The 14,143-nt window shown below is 46.0% G+C and overlaps 2 protein-coding genes across 3 annotated transcripts in view; both read left to right on the top strand.

Annotated features, from left to right (window-relative positions):
* LOC308552017 (CD99 antigen-like) overlaps positions 1-11,475 on the top strand; it is a 22,086-nt gene extending 10,611 nt beyond the window's left edge. The window contains exons 2-10 of the mRNA XM_081126975.1: positions 1,372-1,404; positions 1,954-1,998; positions 2,761-2,805; positions 3,986-4,045; positions 6,988-7,032; positions 8,812-8,883; positions 9,384-9,497; positions 10,012-10,068; positions 10,820-11,475. Coding sequence (XP_080983101.1) covers positions 1,372-1,404; positions 1,954-1,998; positions 2,761-2,805; positions 3,986-4,045; positions 6,988-7,032; positions 8,812-8,883; positions 9,384-9,497; positions 10,012-10,068; positions 10,820-10,845 — 497 coding nt within the window. The 3' untranslated portion in view covers positions 10,846-11,475. The remainder of the gene's footprint in view (positions 1-1,371; positions 1,405-1,953; positions 1,999-2,760; positions 2,806-3,985; positions 4,046-6,987; positions 7,033-8,811; positions 8,884-9,383; positions 9,498-10,011; positions 10,069-10,819) is intronic.
* A 235-nt stretch (positions 11,476-11,710) lies between these two features.
* Positions 11,711-13,340, top strand: LOC308552015 (uncharacterized protein; the record flags this gene model as incomplete). Of its 2 annotated transcripts, XM_081126971.1 has the most annotated exons (3): positions 11,711-12,059; positions 12,096-12,152; positions 12,264-13,340. In XM_081126971.1, 3 exons carry the CDS (start codon positions 11,711-11,713, stop codon positions 12,782-12,784), a joined length of 927 nt encoding a protein of 308 aa, XP_080983097.1. In that variant the 3' UTR covers positions 12,785-13,340. The 2 variants fall into 2 exon arrangements, with proteins under 2 accessions (XP_080983097.1, XP_080983096.1); XM_081126970.1 differs by having other exon boundaries at positions 11,711-12,152.
* Positions 13,341-14,143: the final 803 nt, after the last annotated feature.

The raw sequence follows: 14,143 nt of genomic DNA on the forward strand, positions 1-14,143 counted from the left end.
AATATTTTCCGGCCCCCAGGCTCCACCTCCTCGTCCCTCGGCCCCCCGGCCCCAGCCCTTGGCTGCCTTGGCCCCCTGCCCGTTGCCCCGTGATCTGGGGGGACGCCTGTGTGGTCCTGGGTGGGGCCAGCCTGGAGGAGAAGGGAAATCCTCCCAGGGCGAGACTCTCTTCGTTTTCCTGTTTACACTCACAGCTGCCCTGGGCTGCCTGGGCCCACCTCGGGGTCTGGGGACCACTGGGCTGTGGGTGGGCGGGGGACTGAATGGTGACAGTCACCATGGTCCTGAGACAAAGACTCTAGAGGAGGCAGAGGAAGCTGGGGTGGTGGGATGGCCAGGGCCCCCCAGAATTGGATCTGCTCTTACTGGGTTTAAGGGCCACCTGGGGTCAGGGGAAGGCATGGACGTGTGGACCCAAAGGGGCCCCACGCTAACCCGACGGGCTCAGGGGAGGCCTGCGGGCGGCCTTGCAAACTCAGAGGCCTGAAGGAGCCCCACGGGATGGTCTGAAATGAAAACTTTCTAACTAAAAGCAGTTTATGGAGGGTCGTCAGGTCCTCGGCTGGTATCTCCCCTGACAAAGGTCCACTTTTACTTGGATTGAGCCTGTCTATTTTCTTTCTGCATCTACGATCACATATCGTTGGCATGTCAGAGCAATTTCCCTTTTTCTGGGCCCCTCAGCCGCTTTTATTTGCCTTGCAGCTGGCCCAACGGTCCAAGCAGACTTTCCCAAACCTTCCTAAATTTCCTTTTCCTCAAGCCATCAGAAATGGACACATAGAAATACAGAACGTGCCCCCGCCCCCCAAATGTACAGGCACTTTGAACGGTCATAAAGTCAGTGTTGGCGAACCCACGGTTCATTTGCAACGTTTAAAAGAACCTACAGAAATGAATATATATATATATATATATTTTTTTTTCCATCGACGCCTGTTTTCAAACGGACGACCGTTCTGGTATTTTTCTGGGGTGTCTGTTTCTACCGGGAGCATGTGTGGGTTGTGAGATTACAGATCAGTGGCTTAAAAAAAGGCAGGATTTTTTCTTTCTGTGTCTTCAGCCACGAAAACGTGGATTGGAAATTGTTTCCCATGTATTTCGAAGGACCGGCCTTTTGAGATTAATGCACCTGCCAAATGACCGTTTCCCGCTCTCTTAAATTCTGCCAGATTCACCCAATATAGGCTAATGTGTTTCTTTTAGGCATTAAAGCGAATGTTTAGAACGAGAAATCACAACGCATTCGTACATTTCCAAGAGCTGCAAAACACCCAGCCCAGCCGCCTTTAAAAAAAAATGTTTTCTAATAATTTTCTAGTTGACTCTGAGTTTCTTCATTTCTAACTGGACTCTTTTTTCTCTTAGGTGATGATTTCAGCTTACAGGATGCCTTGGATGGTGAGTCATGTTAACAGCATTTATAAAAAAAATAAAAATACCGTGAATATTTTACTGGGACGTCGTAAATATATTTAGACGTGTTGTGCCGTCCTAATGAGACTCACGTAAGGCGGGGGAAATCAAGATGCCTTCGGCGGGGCGAGTAAACGTCCCCCGGTGGTGTAATTTTCACACCCGGTGGGGGTCACAGATGCCTGGGGGAAACTGGCAGGAGCTTGGGGAGGGGGTGTCCAGGTGGGGACGCTGAGGGGGGACAGAGCGGGAGCCCCATCTGATCTCGGCCTCCGTCTGCACATGATGACTTCCCTCTGTGTCTGTGAGTCTGTATTTATTCTTTTTTTTTTTTTTAATGTTTTTATTGATTTTAGAGAGAGAGAAAGGGAGAGGGGAGAGAGAGAGAAACATTGATGTGAGAGAGAAATATCCATCAGCTGCATCCCGCACGCACCGCGACCAGGGGTGGGACCCGAAACCAAAAACGGGAGCGTTATTGAGTCTGTGTCCCAGATGCAAGTTGTACTGACTGAAATGTCTCTTTCTCTTTAGACAATGTCAAGAAACCCACGCAACCCCCCAAAAAACCCAGCTTTGGTAAGAAACAAATGTTTTCCGTACGCAGGGACAGCGGGCAAGTGACAGTCGTGCCTCCCGGTTTCTCCCAAGAGCTGGACGAGACGCGGGCAGGTTCCTAAAGACGGGTAATTCGGGGGCCCCCGTTGAGATTTCAAGGGCCCTGTGACACGTCCAGCGATGCCTGTAAGAATGGAGGCGACGCTTCTGGGACATACTCTCGGGCCGTCTGCACAGTATGACCGGACGTCTTTACTCCGAGTGTCTGTGATTCTTGGCGGATATTCATTTCTTTTTTATTTTTATGAATTCTCCCCCGAGGGTGTGTGGATATTTTTTCCTTTGGTTTTTAGAGAGAGTGGAAGGGAGAGAGGAGGGGAAGAGAGAGAGAGAGAGAAACATTGATGTGAGAGAGACACATCGATGGGTTGTCTCCCACATGCACCCCAACCAGTGCCGGGGATGGAACCTGCAACCCAGGTATGTGTCTTTGACTGGGAGTCGAACCCAAGACCCTTAGGTGCGTGGGCCAACGCTCTAACCACTTAGTGCACTGGCCAGGGTGATTTCTTTCATTTTTCTTCCATTCGTACTTTTTTTTTTTTTTTTATCTGAGAGGCGCGTGATGTGAAAATCGGTTGGGAATTGGGTTTTTCCTCAAGATCCTGGTCAGGCTGATATCAGAATAAAGTCTTTTCTTCATAGGAAGCCTTTTCTTTTGATGTTTCCCACCCCCTTCTTCCCCCCGAACTTGGGTGTTAACAACAATTTCTCCTCCTTTAGGTGACGACTTGAGCTTGGAAGATGCCCTGGGTGGCGGAGGACATGGTGAGCGCTTTCATTTTTTTTTTAATATAAATTTTTTTATGTTTTTTTTTTTTTTTTCATTGATTTCAGAGAGAGGAAAGGAGAGGGAGAGAGAGAGAGAGAGAAACATCAATGATGAGAGAGTCATTGATCGGCTGCCTCCTGCACGCCCCCTACTGGGGATCGAGCCCACAACCCGGGCATGTGCCCTGACCCAGAATCGAACCCTGATCTCCTGGATCCTAGGTCGATGCTCAGTCAACTGAGTCACACCAGGCCGAGCCTCACTTTTACATTGAAAACTGTGACAGTCTTAATCATTTTTTAATTTTCAACTACATGTGACATACAAATACAGTTGGCGTAAATAGATGTATAACAGCAGTAAATTAATTTTTTAAAAAAATACACAAAAATACTCTGGCCGTCTTTGGAAGGGAAAGAAGGCAGACTGGCTACCCTCGCAGGTTTCGCTGCCACGTGACCTGCACAGTCACTCACTCCAAAGGGGCCCCATCTACGGTTGAACGCTGTGTTGCCAACATACTGAAATGATTCATACAGGTGGAATGAAACGGACCCAGCATTTTATTCTTTGAAAAAATTTATCTTTATTATTGAAAGTTTTACAGATGTTCCCCTTCCCCCCGCATTGGCCCCCTCCACCCCACTTCCGCCCCTCCCAGGCCTACTCCACACTATTGTCTGTGTCCGTGGGTTATGTATATATTCCTGTAACTTCTTTAATTAATCTCTCCCCACCCAACCCCCAACCCCCCTGCTTTCCCTCTGAGATCCCTGAGCCTGCTCCATGCTTCCATGTCTCTTGATCTATTTTGTTTGTCGATTTATCTTGTTCATTAGATTCCAGATATGAGTGAGACCATGGGATGCTTGTCTTTCTCTGACGGGCTTATTTCACTCAGCATAAGACTCTCCAGGGACCCAGCATTTTCTTTTTGTACCGGGACCCACAACTTTAGTAGCTGGTCCAGACACCTGCTTATTAGTTTCTATTGGATTGATGTGAACTAAACTATGGCAGCTGGGAGGCGATGGAAAGAAATGGGCAGGGGGTTGAGTGTATTTGGATGTCTCCGCAGCAACCAAGGACACACTTTGTAAACCGTTTGTATGCAAGTGGATGTTTTGTGTTCCTTACTGAAAATTGCTCATGGTTGCAATTCTCCTCTTTACCCAGGGACTCCTGCTCCACCGAAGCCCAAACCTTACCCAAACCCCAACCAGCCTGGATCGTCTGGTAAGACCCAAAAGCTCTGCGGGTTCCAACTGGTGTCTGTTTGGAGAACAGTCATTTCCACATCAGCTGAGGAGGGCGTAGTTTCAGATTTGCATGTGCCGACTGTGCTCTTTCCGTGCAGGACAGTTTCCGAAAAGATGTTTTTGGTCTGCATGTGATTTTTTACTCAGTGGTTGCTGATGTTGCTTCCAAGGTTTTATGGGCCCTTTAAAAGGCTCAATGTAAGATTTTAAATATACAGAATTGATATGAGGAAGTATATCAGCTTTTTAAAAAATATATGTTTTTATGGATTTTAGAGAGGAAGGGAGAGGGAGAGAGAAACATCAATGATGAGTCATTGATCGGCTGCCTCCTGCTCGCCCCCTACTGGCAATGGAGCCCACGACACAGGCATGTGCCCCGACCTGGAATCGAATCTGCGACCTCTTGGTTGATAAGTCGATGTTCAACCACTGAGCCACACTGGCTGGGTTAAATATTCTTAACAGTATTTTTTGACAAGCAAGACTTTCTTCACGGTGTCTTTTATGCTTTCGTGATCCTTCTGTATTTTTGTGGGGGTTTTTTTTGTTTTTTTTTTGCGGCTGTTTTGTTCTTTTAACTTCAGAATCATTTTGTCATGGTTCCTCTCTCCTCTTGGGGACAAAACCCTCGTTTTTATTTATTTATTTATTTTTTCCTTTGCATTATTCAGAAATATAAATGGATTTTCAAAGCGGCGACACATTTGGAAGGTGGCACTTTTTTCTTGAGATTCAATTATGTCTGCCTCTTTCTCGCTATTTTTTAAAATGTGTTTCTAAATTGTTTTCCCCTGTTTTTATTTATTTCTGTGAATACATTTTAAGTCCATTAGTTTTCTGTTCATTTCTGTAATAGAGAAAGGGCTTTTGTAGATTTTAAAAAAACTATTCTCTTAATGATGAGCAGCCTTTTAACTTTTAATGGATTCTCTTCATTTGTTAGCTTTTCTAAGAAGACTGTCACGTTGTTGTGCAAAGATTTTTTTTTTTTTTAATGTTCCCGTTCTGTTTTTATTTTCTCTCTACAATTTACTTGTACGTGTATCCTTTTGCCTCGGCTAGAAAACCCAAGTTCACTTTAAAATAGGAGAGGAGAGAACCGACATTTGTGTCGGCTGACTTTAGATAAAAGAGATTTTTTTTGAAAGTCTGATATTCATTTCAGGAAATATCTTTCTATATTTAATTCACTTTCATTTACTTAACAAGAGTAAATATTTCATTTTGGTAGGTGCCTGTGATCATCAAGGTCGATGGTCTTTTTTTCCTCTTTAACCCATGAATATGATGAGATTTTTTAAAACATGTTTTTATTGATTTCAGACAGAATGGAAGGGAGAGGGAGAGAGAGACAGAGACATCCATGTGAGAGAGAAACGTCGATCGGCTGCCTCCTGCACGCCCCCGACTGGGGATCGAGCCTGAAACCCGAGCATGTGCCCTGACCGGGAATCGAACCGGGGTCCTCCTGTTCCAGGGGTCGATGCTCAGCCAACTGAATTAGGCTGACCAGCCTGAAGGATATTTTTATCTAAAATATATCTGTTTATTCATGGAATAAACTCTAGTTAGTCATGATAAGTTTTAGTAAACTGATGAATTAAATAAGATGTGTGTCAGCTTGCTATTGTTGGCTAATGAAGCATTCCTAAATCCGGAAGCTTAAAGTTTTTAAAAAGCGATGATGTGTGATGACTGGGCTGGGCTGGACCGATGTGGTGTGTCTGGGGTCACCCCAGTCTGGGCTGGCCTCACCTGGGGTGATGGGGCTCTTCCTCCTGTATCAGTCACACCCTAACACCAGCCTTATGTGAGCTCATTTCCTTTTTTAAAAATATGTTTTTATTGATTTCAGAGAGAGGAAGGGAGAGGGAGAGAGAGAGAGAATCATCAATGATGAGAGAGAGTCATTGATTGGCTGCATCTTGCTCGCCCCCTACTGGGCATCGAGCCCACAACGCGGGCATGTGCCCTGACCAGGAATCGAACCAGCAACCTCTTGGTACGTGGGATGGTGCTCGATCCACTGAGCCACACAGGCCGGGTTGTGAGCTGATTCTTATTGGGCAAGAACACCATCCCCTAAAGAGTCTACCTAAAAATACTGGTTTGTCTCCCATTTTGCTAACATCTTGTTGCCCAAAGCCAGTCATCTTGCTGAGTCCAGAGTCAAGAGGTAGGACAGACCCACAATGTGGAGAGTGCAGAATGACAGCCTTCAGTGAAATGTTCCTACACGACATTGAGCCCTTTGGGATTTATTTTATTTTATTTTATTTTATTTTAATTTTATTTTATTTTATATTTTATTTATATTTTATTTTATTTATTTTTTATTTATCTTATTTATATATTATTTTATTTTATTTTTAATTCTCACCCAAGGACATTTATTTTCCATTGATTTTAAGAGACAATGGGAGGGAGATACGGAGGGGGACAGAGAGAGAGAAACATCAATGTGAGAGAGACTCATCAATTAGTTGCTTCCCAAACGCTCCCTCACCGGGGCCGGGGATCCAACCTGCAACCCAGCTACATGCCCTTGACCAGGAATCGAACCCGAGACTCTTCGGTGTGCGGGCTGACGCTCTAACCACTGACCCACACTGGCCAGGGCAGAACTGTTATATTTATATCCAACAGGAACATTGGTGTGCACTTTGCATTTTTTTCCCCGATGCCCTCTTTTCAGCTTAATTAGACTTTCAGGCAAGACTAGTTTTCCAATAGAAATGGAATTCAATTGCAACTGCTTTTTTTTCTTTCTGGAAAGGTGTCTTCCATAAAGTAGTACCTTCCTGGGGCCCTTCCCAGATCAACTGTGGGTTCTAATGCTGTTTCCTTCAGCCCAAGACATCCAGACCCTCCTGAGAGTTCCAGGGTAGATAACACTGTTTTTTGTTTTTTTTCTAGGTGGATTTTCAGATTCCGATCTCCTTGACGGGACAGCTGGTGGAGGTAAGAGTTAGTTAGTCATTTTTTCGCCTCTTTTCACTGTTTACAGGGGAACCCCAGTTCTCGAACTTAATTCGTTCCAGAAGGCTGTTCTAGAAGCCATTCGTTCGAAAACCAAATCATTTCTTTCCCATTAGAAATAATGTAGATTGAATTAATCTATTCCAGGCCCCCCAAATGATTTCTCATATACAGTGTATGTCCAATGTACTGTCTCATCTATAAACAAACACTTGTTAAGTTTATCGAACCACCCTCTACTAGCTTTAAACTAATTTTTTCTATATCGCTGCCCCCAAAATGCTATCACTAGCTAATTGCATTTCCTTTTTCCAAATCAACAGTTTTCCTACCTTTTCAGTTGCCTGTGATTGTTGTTTTGTGAGAACTTTCATAGCCTTTGCAATATCAGCACTCTTGATGGCCTCTTTATGAGTTAAAATTGTGCCAATTGTCGATTTTGGGAGCAACAAAAGCATTCTCTCCTTCGTTGGTTGCCCGAGAGACACTTTTTGTCATGCTAATGTATCAGCATGAAAGGGTTGTCAGGTTGAAAACCAAAGTTTTGTTCCAGAACTGAGACATTTTTCCTTTGAACAACTTGCCCGAGAACCAAACTGTCCGAGATGGGAGATGTTTGAGAACCGAGATTTGACTATTTCCTATGGCTCACCTCCTGGGCAGAATCACGGCAGGGTCTAAAGTCTTAGCCCTTGGATCTCTCCCTCTGAGCTCTGCCGTTTACTGATGCGTCAAGGGGTGGACTGTAAATCCTGCCCTGGGGAAGCTGGTCCCTGGCTGCCCTGTTGACGGTTCAGGGAACTCCTCTCCTTTTTCCCTGGGATGGAGCCCAGTGCGAACTTCTCAGACACCTCCGAAATGACCCATTCACCTGTGTCTTCTGTAATGATCTCATGTCGCTTCTGTGTTGTTTCATATAACCAATGAATGTTGAAATCATGGCCTTGAGAATGGAGTGATGCAACTTGGCTGAGGGACTATCAGTGGCTCCGTTAGAATTAGAAAATATGTTTCTGTCTCTGTGTTTAAAATCTTAGATCAGAGGAGGGTCCAAAAGAGTATTTAAAATAATCGGTCAATAAAAAAAATTTAAAAAATATATAATATGTTTATAATTGTTAGAATATACAGGGTGTCCCAAAAAAATGTATACACACTTTGAATGATGATATCAATTCCAATGAGAAATCTGAAACGAAAGAAATATTGGAATTAATAATTACTCAAATTGTGCATATATTTCTTGGGACAGCCTATATTTATATGTATTTGCTATATTTATATGTATTTGCTATATTTATATGTAGTTTGTCTTAATATATTTTATATATCAGGGAGTCAACAGAAATATGCCTTGGGCCCCCCATCCCACCCTCATTGGCATAGGCAGGATCTCAGGTGGGCTCCAGGACCCTGACCCGGATTGTCCCCAAGCCCAGTATGAGGGGACAGAATTCCTGAGGCACCTTCAGGACTCACTGGGTGGTGGATCTCCTGGAGCGCACCGTGCAAGGATGGCTTGATTTAGGTTTACAGTAAACGTGAGACAGACGATACCTTCCGCAGAGCGGGGCCATTCTGCTTGACGATGGAAAAGGGCTCACGGATATCAAATGTCCTTGTCACTGTCGTGGTCTCTTCTGGTAAAATCCCTTCACAAGTCACAGTCACAGGAGCTGGTCCTAGGGTTGTGTTTTTCTTGACCCAAAAATCTCCCTGATGCAACTGGTCAATATGTTTGTCTCTCTCTTGCAACTGGAGGTGGCGGTGCTGGTGGCAGAGACAGTCCTGGCGGTGGTGGAGGAAGCCAGAGGAATGACGATGAGGGACAGAGTACGTACACTTGGTTTCTGAAATCTTGGCTTTGGATTTTTTAAAAATGGGCATGAACAGCTGGGAGCCTGTTTGCATGTGGCCACGCAGGCCCTGAATGGTGCAGCCCTGTCCCATCCCAGCTGGCACCTCCCACTGCAGAACCTGTCTCCTTGCCCAAGAGCTTCCTCCTGGAGCTGTTAGCACCCTGTCCTCATCGTAGGATGGGGCGGTGGTCCCACTGGAAACCAATTGTGCTGGACACAGTGCAAGCAGTACAACTAATTGCAATTCTACGTATGACTTTCTGGGGTCACGCACCATCCGGGAACAGCAATGTGGTTGTCCCTTTATATCGCGCCAAAGGATTTGAAGCTGTTTTTGGGAATTGGACAGTGCTCAGGAATGGGGCTCCCTCCGAAGTCACCCTGTGACTCACCCCCAATCGTATTTTTCTGGGCTGGGCCACCAGCCACCCGCCCTGGGTCTCTCAATAACAGTGTCTTGTGTCCTTCCCACAGCCGAGCCCCAGGGTGTGATCCCTGGCATCATCGGGGCCGTTGTGGTCGCTGTGGCTGGAGCGGTTTCCAGCTTTATCGCCTACCAGAAAAAGAAGTTGTGCTTCAAAGGGGATGGTAAGGATTCAACTGCTGCTTCCTTTTTTGTGCCTTACTGACTTAAAAACTGCATTTTCTTAAAAAAAAAAAAAAAGGCAAAAAAGCTTAGAGCCCTGGCCAGTGTGGCTTAGTGGTTGAGCTTCATCCTGTGCACCAAAAGGTTGCCGGTTTGATTCGATTCCCGGTCAGGACACATGCCCGTGTTGTGGGTTCAGTCCCCAGTAGGGGGCGTGCAAGAGGTGGCCCAGTGGATATATTGCTCTCACATCGATATTTCTCTCTCCCTCTCCTTCTCTCTAGAAAATCAATTAAAAAAAATATGTATATTTTTTAAAGTGAGCAATATTGAAAAAAATCTAGACCAAGAAGAAAACTTAGGAGCAATCAGAAAGGTGCCCGTGAGCCCCCTGAGCTCTGGATTCCAGGATGGGTTGGGAGGAGGGCAGGGGCATCCGTGGTTCAGTCTGGGAATGGCATCTCCGTGTCTCCTCTTTGCATTCACCCTGGGGTGGTGTCGTGTTTTTGTTTTCAGCTGAGCAAGGCGACATCAACATGGAGAACCATCGAAGCACCAACGCAGAGCCACAAGGTGAGAAGAGACGCTGACCCCGGCAGCTGTTTTCATTCCATTTCTTTTTTCTAAAAACAATTTTTTTAAATTTTTATTGATTTCAGACAGAGAAGGGAAAGGAGAGGGAGAGAGAGAGATGGAAACATCCACGATGAGTCATGGATTGGCTGCCTCTTGCTCACCCCCTACTGGGGGCCGAGCCCACAACCCAGGCGTGGAACCAGCGACCTCCTGGTTCGTAGGTTGACGCTCAACCACTGAGCCACGCCGGCCAGGCATCATCATAGTTCTCCAACCAAATGAGCTGTTGTCTCTAAGCACCAAAAAGGCAAAAGAGATCTCTAAAATTTAAGTGAACTGATCAGAAAGCTGTAGCCCCAAATTACTGTAAAATAACAAAAACGAAGGAATCTCATTAGACAGTTATTTATTCTGAAATTTGAGCAGCTCGCAGAGGTTTTTCCCTGACTTGCAGAAGTTGCTGGTAGAAAATGTTTCTCTCTTTTTTTTTTTTTCCTGCTCTTACTGAAGTTTCTATTGGTTCCAGTTACATTGTATCACACTATGGAGTTCATTGATTTCTCCCCCCCCAGCAGATTAGATACAGTTTTGGCTTTCTGTCCCTGAGGCGTTTCAAGCCCATTTATCTTATAATCAAAATAGAGTCGCCGAGTCCGAAACTTCGAAGAGGCAGATAGTCAAACGTGCATGTTGGGGGAGCTGGGGAGCCCTTTTGTGAAATCTTTTCTTGTCTGGTTGTTCTCCGCAGTTCAAAAGACTCTTCTCACGAAATAGAATATTGACAGCGTAAAAGCCCCAAATGGCCCAACGTTCACAGCGGGATTGCAAGAGTTGCCTGCTGCACCTCCAAAGAGTGCCTGCAGGAGGGCAGGGCCTGCCGTGCCCAGACTAGCCCGGCCAGGAACCACCCCACCTGGACCAGCCCCACCTGGACCAGCCCCACCTGGACCAGCCCCACCTGGACTAGCTCCACCTGGACCAGCTCCACCTGGACCAGCTCCACCTGGACCAGCCCTCCAGGAACCACACCTGCCTGGACCGGCCTTGTCTTGCCCTGCCTTTGCTCAAGTTGGATTCTTGTTTTTTAAACTTACATGTGGTTTACCTCTCCCCATCCTGGGTAGATGTTGACTGACACTGAGTTTTACATCCAGAGGAAAATGTCCCTCACCTTCTCCAAGGCACTTAGGGGTTCCTATGAGACGTGAAAAACCCACCCATCGCAAAGCCCCCCGTCATTCGAATTTCAGGAACCCTGAGCTGTTTACAAACCTACGTGTCCATCGGACACGCCCGCAACTCCCTAACGCTGGCAATTCAAAAAGTGATCCGTTGCCTCAAAATCTCTTTCGTTTCTTAGGATATTTTTACACCGGACAAATAAAAAAGAAATGAGAAACCACATACTTTTTATGGACATATTTTGCTGTGGGGGTAACGTTTAAAGACGGTTTCCGGAGACGAGTGGGACGGACCCCGTGGTCCCTTTCCTGCGACTGTAACGCAAACCATCAGCCTCAGTGCTTGCTCGTGTTCTGGGTATTTTTTTCCTTCATGAAATTTTCACTTGTCTTGTCACATCCCAAACAAGTACTTCCCAGAATTCAGATACTTCCTTGCCTTCAGATACTCCCCCTGCATGCAGATACTCCCCCGCATGCAGATACTCCCCTGCATGCAGATACTCCCCCGCATGCAGATACTCCCCCGCATGCAGATACTCCCCTGCATTCAGATACTCCCCTATATGCAGGTACTCCCCCACATTCAGATACTCCCCTGCATGCAGATACTCCCCTGCATGCACATAGTCCCCTGCATTCAGATACTCCCCCGCATGCAGATACTCCCCTGCATGCAGATACTCCCCCTGCATGCAGATATTCCCCCGCATTCAGATACTCCCCCGCATTCAGATACTCCCCTGCATGCAGATACTCCCCTGCATGCAGATACTCCCCTGCATTCAGATACTCCCCTATATGCAGGTACTCCCCCACATTCAGATACTCCCCCGCATGCAGATACTCCCCTGCATGCAGATACTCCCCTGCATGCAGATACTCCCCTGCATTCAGATACTCCCCTATATGCAGGTACTCCCCCACATTCAGATACTCCCCTGCATGCAGATACTCCCCTGCATGCACATAGTCCCCTGCATTCAGATACTCCCCTGCATGCAGATACCTCCCCCTGCATGCAGATACTCCCCTATATGCAGATACTCCCCCTGCATGCAGATATTCCCCCGCATTCAGATACTCCCCTGCATGCAGATACTCCCCTATATGCAGATACTCCCCTGCATGCAGATACTCCCCTGCATGCACATAGTCCCCTGCATTCAGATACTCCCCTGCATGCAGATACCTCCCCCTGCATGCAGATACTCCCCTATATGCAGATACTCCCCTGCATTCAGATACTCCCCTATATGCAGATACTCCCCTGCATGCAGATACTCCCCTATATGCAGATACTCCCCTGCATGCAGATACTCCCCTATATGCAGATATTCCCCCGCATTCAGATACTCCCCTGCATGCAGATACTCCCCTGCATGCAGATAGTCCCCTGCATTCAGATACTCCCCTATATGCAGATACTCCCCTGCATGCAGATACTCCCCTGCATACAGATACTCCCCTGCATGCAGATACTCCCCTGCATTAAGATACTCCCCAGTATAGCCCAGGCAGGAGGCAGCTAATCAATTGCTCTTTCATCATCGATGTTTCTATCTCTCTCCCCTTCCCCCTTCCTCTCTCTGAAATCAATAAAAATATATTTAAAAAAAAGTTAAAAAGAAAAATACCTCCTGGGTGCCCTTGTGGTCCAGGCATGCACAGCAGAGGACATGACATTCAGGATTCTAGGAGCTGTAACAGACACATCTTCTCTCTTTCATGAAGTGACAGAGCCGACCAGTTGTCAAGGGCTGAGTTTCACCAGCAGGCCGGGCTCCCACTGCTGGCTATCGAGGAGCACCTGGGTCATAAAGGTAGCAGGGGACAGCTACCTTCCTCCCAAATCCATCAGCGACGATTGCCTTTGAGGTCAGATCATTTGCACACTGACTTGCCATATAAACAAAACTTTTAAAATGCATTTTTTTTGTTACTCTGAATAACATCGACGTTTTATAAGCATGTCTATTATATGCTATGAGCACACATGTCTCACTGAGATAACATTATAAGGAAATAATGTTTTTTTAAAGTATTTGGAATTATGACTGATAAATAAATCTATACATTTAAGAAATATGTCGCCCAGCAGGCGTGGCTCAGTGGTTGAGCATCGGTCGACCTATGAACCAGGAGGTCTCTGTTTCAATTCCCGGTCAGGGCCCATACCCAGGTTGTGGGCTTGACCCCCAGTCGGGGGGTTGCAGGAGGCAGCCGATCAATAATTCTCATCATTGATATTTCTCTCTCCACCTCTCCCTTCCTCCCTCTAAAATCAATAAAAAGAAATATGTCACCTACGTTTTTAAGGAGGCCGTATGTACATTTTTTCTAGACTCTTTTTAATTTCACAGGACATACAAATACATAGGCTTTTATCAAAAGTGGATCTTTTGGAAAATCACATGTAAATTAGGTAGTGTGCTGCATCATTAAATATTTTCACAAAAACGACTTCTGTTTTATCCCTTTAAACCTCTCTATAAAGAAGCCGCAGAGCGGTGGGTTTTGAAATCAGGATAAAAATTTTATTTAAGCCCGAACGGGAGACGGTGACACAGTCGAGGATTTGTTACGAGTCTGGGCCGTAACGTATCTTCATCAACCAACTTGAGCTGTGGCCAAGTTTTTGTTATCAAGACACATCGATCGCTTGCCTCCTGCACGTGCCCCAACCGGGGGCCGGGGATTGAACCTGCAGCCCAGGTACATGCTCTTGACCGGGAATCGAACCCGAGACCCTTTCGCTGTGCGGGGTGATGCTCTAACCTTTGAGCAGCACCATTGGCCACGGCCAGGCTCTATTTTGTTTTTTTTTTTCAGCGAGGTTTCAGATACAAGGTGCAAACAATATGGTCATTACATAAGATACTTTTGACTTA

This window comes from Miniopterus schreibersii (genome assembly GCF_964146895.1).
Source record: "Miniopterus schreibersii genome assembly, chromosome: Y".
In the NCBI taxonomy this organism is placed as follows: Eukaryota; Metazoa; Chordata; class Mammalia; order Chiroptera; family Miniopteridae; genus Miniopterus; species Miniopterus schreibersii.